At 38.5% G+C, this 16,282-nt stretch overlaps 2 protein-coding genes across 2 annotated transcripts; both read right to left on the bottom strand.

The window, feature by feature from the left end:
• Positions 1-8,611: 8,611 nt before the first annotated feature.
• Positions 8,612-9,752, bottom strand: LOC121784012 (vascular-related unknown protein 1-like). Its single transcript, XM_042182192.1, has 3 exons — positions 9,409-9,752; positions 8,956-9,027; positions 8,612-8,842 (listed from the first exon to the last, which is right to left on the bottom strand). Exons 1-3 carry the CDS (start codon positions 9,667-9,669, stop codon positions 8,681-8,683), a joined length of 495 nt encoding a protein of 164 aa, XP_042038126.1. The 5' UTR covers positions 9,670-9,752; the 3' UTR covers positions 8,612-8,680.
• Positions 9,753-10,825: 1,073 nt separating this feature from the next.
• On the bottom strand, positions 10,826-15,486 carry LOC121784857 (glutamate receptor 3.4-like). Its single transcript, XM_042183111.1, has 7 exons — positions 15,328-15,486; positions 14,629-14,939; positions 12,963-14,293; positions 12,573-12,850; positions 12,237-12,268; positions 11,748-12,157; positions 10,826-11,538 (listed from the first exon to the last, which is right to left on the bottom strand). The coding sequence occupies exons 2-7, from the start codon at positions 14,897-14,899 to the stop codon at positions 11,089-11,091; spliced, it is 2,772 nt and encodes a 923-aa protein (XP_042039045.1). The 5' UTR covers positions 14,900-14,939; positions 15,328-15,486; the 3' UTR covers positions 10,826-11,088.
• Positions 15,487-16,282: the final 796 nt, after the last annotated feature.

Genomic DNA, 16,282 nt, shown 5'->3' on the forward strand with positions numbered 1-16,282 from the left:
TTTTTAGGATATCCCACCATAATCATAAGTAAGTTATTTTCCTTTTAAATACAAATTATATATCTTACTTTATTCTTCTCACCTACTTTATTCTTTTTATAACTTTACTTTTCCCTCTCTGCATACTTTACTCTCTCCATTTTAATTCTTTCGATATCAACTTTTAAAATTCCGTGCCCAAAAGAAGTAACTAGCTTATGGTGGGACGGGGTTCTTTAGCGACTATTCGGGCCCACCCCCAAAAACACTAAACCAAGAAAAAGAATAGTTAAGCAAAGCTGGCTTTCATGTTTAAAGCTTAATTATTATTAAAGCATTGGTCCCTGAAACTTGTATTCTTTTCTATTTGAATTAATTGGTTAGATTATATCCTCCATACAATATGAGCATTAGGAATGTCAATTCAATCCGAAACTCATTAAGTGACCCAAATAACCCGATAGTTTCATTTGATAAAAGTAGGTTTTTGGAATAGGTTTTTCTCATTCACACTAAAGAGTACATTCTACACGCCTCTTTATAGGCTAAAGATTACAAACCAGTGTAAGATCATTCTCCCAAATTTAATCTTCTATACAAGGTAAAATCAATTAATTTAATTCCTAATCTCCTCATTTAATTGTGATTGCAGGGAATCGGGTCCTTGATTCTTGAGGATCTTCTCTCCAACACTCCCCCTCAAGTTAAGTAATGGGATCCCCAATACTTAACTTGTCTAGTACACTTCGAAACGAGTGTGAACTCACTGCTTTTGTTAGGATGTCCGCTAGTTGATCCTCTGACTTGACGTATGGTAACTCCACCACTTTTGCATCAATTGTATCCTTTATAAAGTGTCGATCTACCTCAACATGTTTGGTTCGGTCGTGTTGCACTGGATTTTCGGATATGCTAATAGCAGCCTTGTTGTCACACAGTAGGCGACATGGTTGGACGGACTTGAGGTCGAGTTCGGTCATAAGTCTTCTGAGCCACAAAACTTCAGTCAATCCACTCTTTATCCCCCGAAATTCTGCCTCGGCACTTGATAATGCCACCACCTTCTGCTTCTTACTCCTCCATGTCACCAAATTACCTCCCACAAAGGTAAAATATCCCGAAGTCGATTTTCTGTCATTTGGATTTCCTGCCCAATCTGCATCCGTGTAGCCATGGATCTCTAAGTGCCCGTGTTTCTTGAACAATACTCCATGTCCCGGTGTTCCTTTCAAGTACCGCACTATTCTTAACACTGCCTCCCAGTGTTCTTCTTGGGGGGCATGCATAAACTGACTTACAATCCCAACGGCGTAAGCAAGATCTGGTCTGGTGTGTGATAGATAGATGAGTTTTCCGACCAATCGCTGATATCTCCCCCTGTCCGCCAATTTGGCTCCTTCCCGAATCTGAAGTCCATGATTTTGGACCATTGGAGTGTCTACTGGCTTGCAGTCCATCATCCCTGTCTCTGCTAGGATGTCAAGCACGTACTTCCTCTGATTGATAAAAATTCCTTGTTTTGATCTAAGTACCTCTATTCCTAAGAAGTACTTCAAGTGACCAAGATCCTTCATCTCGAATTCCTTGGACAGATTCTTCTTCAGCTGGCCTATCTCTTCCTCATCATCTCCTGTAATAATCATATCATCAACATAAATGATGAGACATGTAATCTTACCATTCCTCTTTTTCAGGAACAGGGTGTGATCTGAGTTGCTTTGGTGGTAGTCATATTTCTTCATCACCTCAGTGAACCTCCCGAACCATGCTCTAGGAGATTGTTTGAGTCCATACAACGTTTTTTTGAGCTTGCAGACGTCTCCGCTTTGGAAGTCTCCGCTAAACCCAGGTGGGGGAACCATATAGACAGGTTTGGATAACTCTCCGTGTAGGAAAGCATTGGTGACGTCGAACTGATGTAGGGGCCAATCTCGATTAGCTGCTATCGAGAAAAGTACTCTTACTGTATTAATCTTGGCAACTGGTGAGAAGGTTTCTGCATAGTCGATGCCGTAAGTCTGCGTATATCCTTTTGCCACTAGCCTCGCCTTATATCGGTCAATAGAGCCATCGGGTCTCCTCTTGATTGTAAATACCCACCTACATCCCACAGTTGATGCTCCTTTTGGCAAGTCACTGACTTCCCAGGTCTTGTTCTTTAATAGAGCATTCATTTCTACGGTCATTGCGTCTCTCCAATGTTTAACCTGCATTGCTTCTTCGGCTGTATAGGGAATCTCCTCTTCCTCGTAAAGGGCAGCCTCAAATGCCCTAGCCATCTTGGTTAGATTTCCCTTCACAAAGTTTGCCACCGCATACTGGCTTTTCCTCCCGATCTTTTCGGGTGAGAACCGCTTTGGTGGTACTCCACGAGTACTTCGTGGTGGAAGTATATATCGACCCGTGTTTTCATCCAAGGCTGAGTCTATAATCTCTGCATCAGTAGGATCAGTAATAGAGATACTTTCTTGAGGTGTATCAGGAATTACCTCAGGTGCCTCGGATATCGGTTGAGGAGAGACACTTGGAGGCGGTTGTTGATGAGACTCTGTTGTGGTTGAGATTTGCTCGGCGACAGTGCTAACCTTTTCTGTTGGGTCCTCTTTGGAGAGATTTGACTCAGGCACAAACCAACTTAGGTAGTCCACTGTGTTTCGTGACTCACTCTCCCCCTGACTACCAAGGTGGGTGTGGTAATAGAATTCTGTTTCCAAGAAGTTACAATTCATTGTGGTTACTACCCGTTTTGTAGTTGGATCAAAGCATCTATATCCCTTCTGGTTAATCCCATATCCCACAAAGACACACCTAGTTGCACACGGGGATAGTTTTGTTCTTTCATGTTTTGGAATATGGACATAGACAGTACATCCGAAAACTTTGGGTTGAAGGTTGAGGTGTTCAGGTATTTTGGTGAGTTTGGAAAGGATATCAAGGGGAGTTTTTTTGTTTAGGATTTTAGTGGGAAGTCGGTTCATAAGGTAAATGGCGGTGGCAACAGCTTCGGGCCAAAAGTGGGTAGGTACTTTAGATTCAAGCATCAATGCTCTGGTAATTTCGAGGATGGTTCGGTTTTTTCTTTCTGCCACCCCATTCTGTTCTGGTGTATAAGGGCAAGAGGTTTGATGGATTAGGCCTTTTTGGGTAAAGAAGTCTGTCATTCTTTGGTTGACGAATTCACGCCCATTGTCGGATCGAAGGGTTTTAATTGTGGTTTGAAATTGGGTTTGGATGAGGTTAAAGAAAAGGATAAATTTATCAAATACCTCAGATTTGTGTTTTAGGAAATAGATCCATGTCATCCTAGTACAATCATCTACAAAAATCACAAAATATCGCAAACCATTCCCCCCCGGCAATAGGTGCAGGCCCCCACACATCAGCATGCACAAGGGAAAAAACAGAATTCATACGAGTATGCGTAGATTTAAATGATTGTCTGTGGCTCTTGGCCAAAACGCAAGTCTCACAAGAAAAGTCTGTTGGAATAGAAAGTTTAGGAAATAATAACTTAAAATAACCAGGAGATGGGTGTCCCAGTCGTTGGTGCCAAAGCCAAATTTCTCTGTTAGTGGACCCGTGAGCCAGCATCGCACTGCCTTGTTGAGCTATCTCGTCCACATAGTAGAGTCCTTGACTTTCAGTGCCACGCCCAAGTATCCTCCTCGTCCGAATATCCTGCAAAATACAGAAGTCGGGGTGCATCAGTAAGGTGCAATTCAACTCTTTCGTTACATGGCTTATAGACATCAGTCTCTGAGACAAGGTCGGGACATAGAGACAGTTTGATAATTTCAAGGTTGGGGATATTTCAATGGTACCCGCCCCCGCCACAGTAATCAATTCACCACTTGCGGTCTCGATATAAGATTTAGTAATACTACTAAAGTTAACAAAATCATCTTTATTAGGGGTCATAGTGTCTGTGGCTCCACAATCAAATATCCATCCTCTTTTGTCTCCCAAATTATCCCTTTTAACGGTAAATGCAGCGGAAATACGGTCCAAGGGCTCAAATTGATTTCTAAGTAATATAGGGCTTAATTGCTTAAATGGCCGAAAATCTGGGGGTTTTTCACAATAATTCATAATCTGGGGTTCATTATGTAATTTTCCAGGAGTGGGGTGGCTGGCATGCAATTTCCGGGGTGAGCATTCTAATTTCATAGAGTCCAGGGGGGGTTTGTAATTTACTGAAACTTAATTCTATATTTGGGAAATTAGGGTTAGGGATTTCATCCCCTAACCCGTTACCTCCTTCGCCGCCTCCCCAATTTCGATTCTCTGTTCTTCCGGCAAAATTGCCGGCGCCGATCAGTCCACCTCCGTTCCCACCTCCGCTGGGGGCCTCCGGTTCCTCCCTCTGCTTGCCTCGACCGGTTGTCGCCTCCCGATTTCCGATCACCATTTTCTCCATCTCTCGGTTGACCGAGATTCCGGTCGCCATCTTGGCTTTCGCCGTTTGCCTTTCCTCCCACCATTCGGGATATCCGTGCAATTGAAAGCACGTTTCCCGTGTATGCTTTTGCATCCCACAGTGAGAGCACCAAAGCTTTGATTTATCCACCGGTTTGTTCCCCGGGCGATGAGCGGTGGTGGTGCTGTTCTGGCGTGGGGTTCCGCTTCGGTAGCCTTGTCGTTGCCCCTGCGCCGCTAACCCATGTCCGATTCCTTCTCCTCCGTGGCCGTGGGTGCTGGTTTTTTGGGATTCCGGTGGCCCTAACCGTCGTCGGGCCGCCTCCTTCTTAACCCACCCGTATGCGGTTTCCAGTGGGGGCGGTGACACCTCCTTGAGGATGTCGCGTCTGACTCCTTCGTGCTCCTCGTTAAGGCCGGCCAGAAAGCGGAGTAATCGCTTGGTGTTGGTGTAGACTCTGAATTGATTCACCCCTTTCTCACAGCAGTCGACCGGTTGCTTCTGGCACCGGTCGATGTTGATCCACATACCGTGGATTTTGCGGTAATACGTCTCGAGATCCATACTCCCCTGTCTAATTGTGTTTGCTTGATCTTCCAGGTCATACATGAGATAGAGGTCGGCCTCGCTCTCGAATGTGGTGGCTAGGCTATCCCATATAGCCTTCGCCGATTGGTGGTGGGCAAAATCTGCTATAATATCGTTCTCGATATTATCCACGATCCAAGAAAAAACGATTAGGTCTGTTTCTTCCCAATCGTCGTAGTCCTTGGTTCCCGGCAGTGGTGGAGCCGGCTTTCCGGTTATGTGGGAGTAGCCTCCCCTGCTCCCAATCGCAACCTTCATTAGCCGCGACCATAACGGGTAATTCCATCCATTGAGTTTGAACGCAACAGTTACGTTCTTACTCGCTCGAATCTTACTGCTTGATGACTCTGATTCTGATTCTGTCGGTTTCTTATCGTCTGACATTTTGATGTTTGTTGGGATACTGATTTGGGTTTGTTTGCTCTCTGATTTTGGTGAATTGGCCGAGTTTGGTATGGAACGGGCAGTGATGAAGCTATATTCTGAGCCCTAGTTCGAACCTGCTCTTGATGCCATGATAAAAGTAGGTTTTTGGAATAGGTTTTTCTCATTCACACTAAAGAGTACATTCTACACGCCTCTTTATTGGCTAAAGATTACAAACCAGTGTAAGATCATTCTCTCAAATTTAATCTTCTATACAAGGTAAAAATCAATTAATTTAATTCCTAATCTCCTCATTTAATTGTGATTGCAGGGAATCGGGTCCTTGATTCTTGAGGATCTTCTCTCCAACATCATTAAGTCAAACTTGCAAAATTTTAACTAGAAAAATCACAACTTGAATTGCCCTCAACCGAATAGCCCACAACCTGGTATGAATAACCCCAAATGAAACCGAACCCCATAGGGTTAGCCCAAAATGAGATAATTCTCATTATTTAATTTTCAATTATAATTACTTAGTTCAAATTTTTAAAAGTTAGTCCAATAATTTTTTTCAAATACACTTAAAAATATATTTTGATTTGATAACATTAACTTTATTTATTTTATTTTATACTTCATCCCAAAATAAGTGTTTTATTTTGCTATTTTCATTCGTCTACCGATAAATGTTCCATTTGTTTTTTTACTATTTTTAGTAATGTATCTCACGTTCCACTAACTTTATTGAACTCACATTTCATTATAAAACTAATATATTAATGTAGAATCCACCTTCCACTAACATTTTTTCCTCTCACTTTCTACTACATTTTTAAAAATCCGTGCCTAATCAAATTGGCCTTGCATTAGTGGACGGATGAAGTATATTTTTTCAATTCTAATAACTTAAAACATCATTAAATTTATAAATTGTGTAAAATATTTATCGTCAACGTCATTATTATCAGCATCATTCAATTAATTTATTTAAATTTATAAGGAGATACTACCTCCGTCCCACAATAAGAGTCACATTTCACTTTTACCATAAATGGTAAGTAAACCCCACATTCCACAAACCAATTCTACTCACATTTTATTATAAACCTAATATATATAAGTGGGGCTCATAATCCATTAACTTATTCAACCCACTTTTCTTTACATTTCTTTAAACCCGTGCTCACACTAAATGTGACACTTAATGTAGAATGGGGGTAGTACATAAATTAATAGTGCTACGTAAGGTATGCAGTTCTCGACATACATAAGTCAGGTGGTCAAGAGACTTATGTCTTTACCATGCTATTTTTCTAGAGCCTTTAAATTTATCCAATTATTTTGCAAAATCACTAGACTAATAATAAAGTAATTAATTATCTAAAAATATCTTTTTAAATAAAATTTTGGAAGTATAAAACCTTTTTTTTCTATAGACCAAATTACTCGGTATTCCAAATCGTTGATTTTCTTTTATACTACTAAACGGTTAAGTGAAAAAACGCATGCAGCTATACAATTCGAATATAAAATTATGATCATGTCTGAAAAAAAACTAAATTTAATCCAACAAGGGCCAAAAATTATACTGCTACTATATCAAGTCATTTTAAATGCAATGAACTGATAGAATAATGACTACCTACCAGCTACAATAAATTTGTTTTTCGTTCAATTCAGCAAGTGGTTAATAATGATGTGATATTTAAATCCATTTCAAATAGAGTATAAACTTACATATCGCATCACACTTCATAATTCTAACCAATCGGTCATAAATAACAATTCGTGCCAAAAAATAGTTATTCGGTTCAATGCACTAAACAAATAAATTAATAAATAAAACACATGAATACTATTTAAAAAAACAATTAAATTAATATTGCTACAAATAGCCATCGTCATACATCTCATCTCCTTGGTAAATCTACTTGTTTCAATTTTAATTAATTATCTTATGAGAGAAAAAACAAAATAAGGGATAAAATAAAGAGTCCAAATAATTATCTAAGAAATGCTGAATCCAATGAATGTTATTAATCCTAAATAATTGCAAATTCATCTCCCTTGATCCCTATGCACATAGTCTGAAATCATAATTTTAGTTACTATCCGTTTTGTATTAGTTGAATCCAACTAGAAATAGAGGTTAACCACATAGTAATGCTGGATTTAATTAATTTGTAGATTGGAGTTATTGTTTTAATGAAAATAATACGGCAATACTGTTAGCATTTCTATAAAAGGTAAACAAAATAAAATCATGGTAAAAACTAAAAAGGAAGAACAATTAATAGTGGGTTGGAGTTAACGTGCATTGGAACAATCTTTGATTAATAGTTTCAACAATGAAAATTGTGTCGATTACTTTTAGAAAAATATTAATACTTTCTTCCGTGGCAGAGGTAATTTATGCATTTTAGCAAAAAAACAAATAATTAATGCGTTTTAGTAAAATAAAAAAAATATTCTTGTTAGTTTGATAATCTTGAGAGATCCTTTCTTGTTAAGACGTCACATTATCATTAATTAGATCGAAAATCCTCCACCACTTGTAATTAAACGTGGAAACAGTTTGGCCATCATTTAGCAATAAAATATTAATTAAGTTTACTCTAAATTTATTACCCCCTCCGTCCCAAGGAAGATGACCCCTTCTTTGGGCGGTACGAGATTTTATGCAATTTTATTTTGTGTGTTAAGTGAAGAGAGGAAAGTAAGAGAAGAAATAAAGTAAAGAGTAAGGTGTTTCCGTTTTTGGTAATGAGTCATCTTGGTCGGGACAAACTAAAAAAAAGTGGGTCATCTTCAATGGGACAGATGAAGTATAATTGAGTCTAATTAGACTACCATTAATATATTTATGAGGAGCCAGATTTTATTTTTCTTTTGAGGAAAGATTGTTTTATTTAATGGATCAAAACGAAATTTACACAAATTCAGGCTGTGATTCACTACAAACCCTTATTATATTTGTGACGAGCTCAAGTTGAGTTCAAAGCTTTTAGGATTAGTCGTTGGAATAAAGCAATCAAATCAAGCAATCCTGTCACAACACGAGATCGAAACAAGTGTAAAACTTTTTATTCAATGCATGAGAGCTAAATAGATAAATTTGATGTATATGCTCTTACTAACAAGATGTATTTTCTTTTTTTTTTATTTTCATTTTTACATTCACCATGTGGAAGGAAATGTCGATGAAAATTATTAGTTAATCTAACCAAATTTCTTTTATTATCATTACACACTGTAATATATACTAGTAGTATGTTACTAATTTTGACATTAAAGTGTGTGAAAAGATCGATACAGAAACTATAGTAATTAACCAATATAATTCATCAAAGCTGACATTGGCACTAAACATAATCCTCTCTTCCTTAGCTCCATATATTGATCGCTAGTTTCGTTGTCAATAACAATATTCTTCGTATTTCTCTCTTCTCTTTCAGGTTTCAAGAAATTCTTTGAATTTGACTGCTGACCCTAAAAGAATAGAATTAAATAAAATTAGTTAAAAGGGCACGATCATATTAAAAAAAACTTATATACCCTATATATATATAGAAGTAAATTAATCAAATACTACAAGTTGTTACCATGAAATCGCAGGAAGCAACATCATCCATCTTTCTGTGGTTGACCTCCATATGCTTCATCATCGTGCTAACCTATTCAACAAAATATTAACATAATTAATTAATCTCTTTTTCAAAAAAATAGGTGCAAAAATTTCAAAATTAGGAATGTTGCTTTGATTATAAATAAACCATTACATCTTTCCCTTTTTCGAAAAAAAAAACTACTGCCAATTTTCTAAAACCAACAAACTAATTATTCATGACATAAAAATCTATCTTAAATCAAACTAAAATTTACCTATCTCTTGAAACAAGAAACTCAAAACAATTTTCTAAAATCAATAAATTAATTATTTTCTCACACACACCTACATACATCGTATTTGTAGTAGAAAAAATCGAACCAAGAATTAAAAATAAAATAAAATAAAAAGAAATACTATAAAGAAAAGAAGGATAAGTGATGATCACCTTAGGGCTATGAACGGGAGAGCTAGCCGTATCCTCTAAAGCATCGTCGTATTCATACGTGTATTTCCTTCTTCGGTTCAACTTCTTCAAATTCAGCTTTTTGATTGTATCGGAGGAGCCATTCCACGCTGCGTCCGAGACCATAGAAGAGCTACTTATGAAGGTGTCGTTGTTGCAAGAGAAGTCCTCCAAATACTTGGTCCATCCGCTCTCCTCCTCCTCCTCGATGTTTTTCTCGTTGATCGACGAGTTCATCGCCATGGATGAAAGCTTGAAGAATTTTTGTGGGATGTGAATATTTCTTTGGAAGAATTTTTAGGTGTTTAGAATGAGAGAGTTGAGGATGATTGTTGATGAAGGAATTTATAAATTGTTTGGGTGTGAATGTAGGGAAATAAGGGTGCCCACAAAGTGGAATCCTAGGGTGGGACCCTTTGGAGTCGAGGTAGTTAAGATCGGTTGGGAGAGTGGGGATTTTCAATTTTGAATTAATTAAATTGAAAAAGTGGCAAGAAAAGGAGTTGGTTAACAAAAGTGTTTGTTTTAATTTTTTAAAGAATATTCTTAAACTATAATGCAAACATTAAACTTGTAATAATTTTGTAGTTTAAACTTACTAAAATATTATAAATGTGATGTTTATTTATATTTGAGGTATGGAGTAATTAATACTTCATCCGTTCCATTGAAGATGACCCACTTTTCTTTTTAGTTTGTCCCAACTAAGATGACTCATTACTAAAAACAGAAATACATTTCTCTCTACTTTATTCATTATCTCTTACTTTACTCTCTCCACTTCACACACAAAATAAAGTTACATAAATTTTCGTGTCGTCCAAGTCATACATAATGTAAAATCATACTCCATACTTCAATGAAATTAATTATATTACTCCATATGATTTGCCATTTATTGTTGTTGTTGATTAAATTCATAGAAACTAATAAATAAATTGGTTAAATTTATGGTTATAGAATATCTTCCATCAGTACCTTATAAAAATATTATTCTCAACCCAGATAGATGTGGACGATCTTTAGTGAACGATTGCTAGTATGAACATTAAGTTATTTCTATTTTGGATAATTTGTGTGGATAAACACCAAGTACGAGATCTTGGTGATTATTTATTTCTAAATGTATAGAAGTAATTAACAGTGAGCATACAATGTTGGTTATACACAATGTTGGTTATATGCTGTTACGATTTGTCAGTATGTTTGAGTATTTCGTAACATAATTATAGGTTTATAAAATTGATCAAACTTCTTGCACTATTTGGCAGTTATCTCTGAACAAAATATGAGATTAGTAGGTTTCAAAAAATAGGTGCTGTATTTTAGATTAGTGGAACATAATGTGGCATGGTTAGTGGCTATATTTTTTAAGCTGTAGAACTAAAACTCAACAAGATAAATCAAAACTATAATAAGTGAATAATATCACTAATTACAATAATATACACCTCTTCTATATCACATTTCTTTCTTTTTTTTCCTTCTCTAACATATTTTGCTAGTATTATGTTGTATAGCATAAGTACTAGATTCTTTATCACCAGACATGTTCCAATCTCGTATTTCACTTCACAACCTAATGCACGTGCGCAGCACGATAAAACACGAGACTGAAACACGACAGAAGAGAATAGACGAATCGAGCCCCGAAACAAACCTTCAACTGCCCTGTCCATCACAAACTTGGCTCGGATGCCTCTTCGAATCCCCACTATTCTTCCTGAACAGCTCCTTTATCTCCGTCTCTTTCTTGTCAACAAAATCTATGAGGTTCTTGAAGCTCGTCGTGGGCAAGATGCGCCTGCTCGGCCGTGCTGGCTCGGCTGCCTCGATGTTCTGCTGCACCACCTCGCTGCTGTATCTGCTGAACTGCAAGCAGACTCTGCAGAAGAAGACGACCAAGGCGATGAAGCAAGCAATGCCGCATATGAGGAAGAGGCCCCAGAAGCTCTTCAGCGAGAGGCGGTTGTCGTCTATGGGGTTTGTTTGGACGGAGCATGTGTCCTTCGAAAGCCATTTGTCGTGGATTCTTTGCAGCTCACCGTTCTCGGAGAGCTCCAGGATCGCGGTCGAGAGGTCGATTGCGAGTGGTGAGTCTCGTTGGAATGCCTGCGGAAGCATCAGAATTCGGTAAATAATTCAGATTTTGGTTTTGTTCTGCCAAACCAGAGAGATCTGAAAATCCAAATTTTGGAGTTCGCAAGATTCAATATTTCGGTTTGGTTTGGTTTGGTTCGATCAATAATATTTGCTCATTCTCAGTGAGGATAGAAAACAAGGCGAAAATGGAGAAAACTGTGATAGAGAATAGTACTTACGAATCCCCATCCGCTCTTGGTGAACTCTCTTCCGACGATGCTGAATTGGCACTTAGTGCTGGCGAGGAAGAGCTCGACATAAGGAAGCTCATCGACAATGGCAGCGACGCCACCCTCGTTCGGACCACTTTGAAGGTAGCGAACGTAATCGTCGTGGCTCTTCATCACCCGGATTCTCGATTGAGCTATATTCAGCTCGTTGACAAGGTAGTTATATGCGAACGAGCCATCTTGGATACCAATAGGGTCGGAGCTCGAGATCAACGAGTCGATTCCTTGAACTCTCGACGAGAGCTGTTGCACGGTGAGGATGGATGTCAAACTAGCTGTGTAGCTTGAATTGATGATCAATACCACAAAGAGCCACAGGATCAAAACAAGACGCCCCAGCGTGCTCACTGTGTTTTCTCCTACATAAAATCGACTCCAGTCAAATTTAACCGTTGTAGAAAAAGACTGCGAAAGCGTACATTAGCGAAAAACACTTACTGTGTGCAAAAAACATCGTGGAGAAGCTAAACCTGAAAGGGAAAGATATGAAATGAGTGGCATTGCTCACAAAATCAAAGATGGAATATACTTTCAAATCAAATCAACTATCAAGGAAAGTTTTAGGCTAATTTTAGTCCTTTTTGTTGCAACAATGCTAGCTCGTATGATATTCCCATATCGCCCATGGTGACTCGAACCCCGACCTATTTGTTGGGGGAAAGCGTCTAACGATCTAAATTGCACTTCGTAGTGTCAATTCATTCTCTGCTTTATCGTTATCGGATGCATTCATCGAAATAATATTTGGGAAGTGAAGATTGGGAGAATACTAACCAGAAAACCGTCATGATCTGTTGCCTTGGAGGGCCACGGAACTCAGTATTTGTCCGATGCTCAAGAATCCAAACGACAGTTCCGACAAAGAGAAAGAAGATGCCAGTGACACCCCACATTTGCCAAGTGAACGGCATAAGGAATGACCACGGCTTGGATTTGACCTGCTTGACAGGGGCGAGCACGACAAGGCCGGATTCCATGAAAGGCTGTGTGAAGTCCACCATCCGCGTCCTGTTTGTCGTGATAGTGATGTCCCCGACTGCTGCGTCATATTTCTGCACAGACAAAGTAAACCAGTCACACACACAGAGAGAAAGAAGTTCATCATCTCTATAAAGAATGCCTCGAATTCAATACTGGGAACAGATTTAAACAATGGACACTCACATTTTGTGCTACATCGCTCACAAGATTGCCAAACGAGGGGTTCCGTTTACCGTCTCCGTACATGATATATTGATGAGGAACTGCGTAAGGCAACAAGTCGACAGCAGCTTCAAATACATCGATGCAGTAGCCTCTGGCCCCCAATGGCCCTTTATCTTTCGTCACAACATCCGGATATGTTATCCTGTAAGGCACAGCGATCTGCAAAGGCTTCCCGTTATTTGGAAAAACCCATCCTCGAGGCTTCACTGTAGTCTCTCCCGGCCATAGGACACTATAGAGACGCTGGTCACTCTTGTTGGCTCGTTCTGCGTATAGTTTTTCCGGGGGAACGACGGACAGACCTGAGTGATTCGACCAAAAACCGATCCTCCGAATTCCAGTCCCACCGATGTTGAGAACATCGAACGCAGGGCGGACCAAGTTCTTGTCTGAATCAAACTGAACTTGTCCACTCAAACCGGTGAAGTTTGACGAAGTGAGAAGCTGCAGTAGCTTAGGGCCTTGGTCAAAGATCTGGAGGGACGTCAAACGGAGGGAGCTATCTTTGGTGTCGCGCAGTTTTGGATCGTCTGAGAAACTGATATTCCCACCTGCAAGGAAGAAAGCATCGAGAGCCCGGGCTACTAGCCACACAGAATCGTAAGCATATAGAGCATACGAATTGAACATCGGGTACTCTTTGTTCTTGACCTTCCCCCATCGAGAACTGAACCTTGTCTTGAGATCAGAATCCGGAGTATGGTGACGAAGCGCGAGCACGCCTTGCAGATGATCCGCGGTTTGGGGTTCAATCGTTTCTTTGGAATCCAAAACACAAGGAAGCCAATCAGTAGCAATCCAAACATAGCTCTTGCTCATCATTCCGAGCCTGTTTGCTACAGCAAATATATCAAGACCGGTATCAGGATTCACGTGCACAACATACACTCGCGACTCCATCAGGTTCACCTCAACCAACAAGTTGTCAATGTCGCTCCTGGGAGCACCTGGAGTGAGCGCAGCCTTGTAAGAAATCTTGGCACGTTTCTTTGACAGTGCGTCGCCCAATACAGAAATCCCGTTCCTGCCGTTATCATCATCTACAAAGATGGCAATCACCTCCCTCCATTCGAAATACTCGACCAGATCAGCAATCGCCTGCATCTGGTAGTGATCATTAGTCACGCCACGGATGAAGTAGGGGTACTGCAGAGACGAGAGAGTGGGATCCGTGGAAAATGACAAGAGCGGGACATGAAGCTCATTAACAACGTGGGAGATCACATGTGCTATCCCAGACGATTGTGGACCAAGCGCCGCGACAACTTGCTTCCCCACAATCTGCATTGCTACACGAGTAAGGACAACCTGTCAAAGATGCCTTATTCCCCCTCATGCTCCACTAAAACTATGCACCATTCATTCATGCCTGAGCTTAGACAATAAGGAAATTTCTCAAGATTTTCTAAAGAATCTCTAGATTATACTAATAGAAAAAATGGCCTACTACATCAATATTCCTTCTATCCCAATTAACATCATTATTACACAATTTGTTTTTCAAGAATTCTCCATAACATAACCAATCCACACACCATTAATCAAAATTCACAAATTAAAAAGCAAAATATACCTTTAAAACAAAACCATCCAATCCAAGAGCAAGAAAAAAAGAAAAAAATACCTTCAACTATGCCAACAAAGCCACTGCAATTAGTATCCTGCAAAATAATATTGATTTTGGTGTCCTTCAAAATGGTGGAATCAGAATTCACATCTTCAACAGCAGCGGAAATTGCTGGCCCCAAAGACCTCCCAATATAAGAATTGAAAGTGTACAAAGCCCCAATATTCACAACACTAGAATTCCCATTCTGGGCAACCACTCCCACAGCAGCAAAAACACACAAAATCAACAACACCAGAGCCCGCCTCGCCGCTTCACATCCCTCCATTTTCCTTATCAAAGAAAGACAACACCTCACAAGCTCAAATCTTCAAAAAAAAAAAACACTGCGTCAATACATCAAACACTTCATGTGTACAGTGATTGCACAGCAGGTAACCCACAGCTAATTTAAAATCAAGCAGAAATTGACATCACTGGATCATAAAATTGGGAGCTTTAGCCACTAAACAAAGGATTTCAGTCCAAAAATGGTGGGGTTTGGGAGTTTGACTGGAGAAACTTCCTCATTAGCAGAGCAATAATTCCCAAATTATTAAATAGGGACGAAAATCAACTTGAAATTTTGAGGAATTTTGATTTCCACATGGGGAAAGGATTAATAATTAAATCATGTGTGAATAAGAGAATCAATCTGAAACATGAAAGTACGGCACAGAAATAAGATGAGGAGATGACATAAGCAGCAATACATACGAAAGAAAAATTGATTAATTAATCATCGAAAGCTCCATTTGTTGAGCTGAAGAAGAAATCTGCAAGTTTTAGCTGCTGGCTGCTTCACGTAATGAATAGAACAAGGCAATAATAATAATTTAAAAAGTCCAAGAAAACTTTAACAGTTAACGTCTGCTGTTGGTGGGTCGAAGAAATAAATTCATCAAACATATATTCGATTTTCAGATATTTTAATTTAGGGGATAAACTTCGAATAATTTAGGAATTTGTATTTGAACTGAATACTGATGCAGTAATTTTATTATTACTACTGTTTGTTGTAATTTTTTTTTACTTTTTTATAAGAATTGATCAAATTCTAATGCATAATGAAATCTAAATTTATGTGAAGATTTTAATTTTTCTTTTATAGTTTTAATGATTTAACGTTATATTAATATTATCTATATACAGATGTTGTTTTATTCATATACGAGATGAGACTATTAAAGAAAATTAAAATTTCATGATTTAATACTCTGATTTAGACGACTATTGTCACAAAGAATTAATAATAGTGTTTACCATTTTAAGATGTGATATAATGTCGATGTTACAATAATTTCGTGCATGTACCTTGTAGAAATTTATTACTCCTACCAAAAATTGACTTGACCTTGACTAGAAAAAATTGAGAATTGATTTTGCAAAAAAAATTGAAAAAGGGAACGTTATAGAGTTTAGTGTAGTATTAATATTACAAAATGTGAACTAGTCGATAATTAGCCATAAATTGTCTCATTTCTTGGATGTTAACAAATTATACTACTTTTAGTACTTAACTTAGTCTACATATAGTAAAAAACTATTTGGAAAATACCCATTTCTAGATTTTGGAAAATGTTAGCTCTTTTTATCATTTCTTTTTTCAAGTAAAAGGGGTAAATAGTTCGGTAAAAGTTAGGTCATATAGCTATTTAATTTTTTTAAAAAG

Source organism: Salvia splendens, chromosome 21 (genome assembly GCF_004379255.2).
Source record: "Salvia splendens isolate huo1 chromosome 21, SspV2, whole genome shotgun sequence".
Classification (NCBI taxonomy): Eukaryota; Viridiplantae; Streptophyta; class Magnoliopsida; order Lamiales; family Lamiaceae; genus Salvia; species Salvia splendens.

Bases quoted from the DNA above. Each gene is read 5' to 3' on its own strand.
- LOC121784012 (XM_042182192.1), bottom strand. From the start codon at position 9,669: ATGGCGATGAACTCGTCGATCAACGAGAAAAACATCGAGGAGGAGGAG. The intron at 9,028-9,408 runs GTGATCATCACT...TTTGTTGAATAG, and splicing joins CTCCCGTTCATAGCCCTAAG to GTTAGCACGATGATGAAGCA. The intron at 8,843-8,955 runs GTAACAACTTGT...CTATTCTTTTAG, and splicing joins TTGCTTCCTGCGATTTCATG to GGTCAGCAGTCAAATTCAAA.
- LOC121784857 (XM_042183111.1), bottom strand. From the start codon at position 14,899: ATGGAGGGATGTGAAGCGGCGAGGCGGGCTCTGGTGTTGTTGATTTTG. The intron at 14,294-14,628 runs GTATTTTTTTCT...TTACTCGTGTAG, and splicing joins CTTTGTTGGCATAGTTGAAG to CAATGCAGATTGTGGGGAAG. The intron at 12,269-12,572 runs GTTAGTATTCTC...TTTCCCTTTCAG, and splicing joins CAGATCATGACGGTTTTCTG to GTTTAGCTTCTCCACGATGT.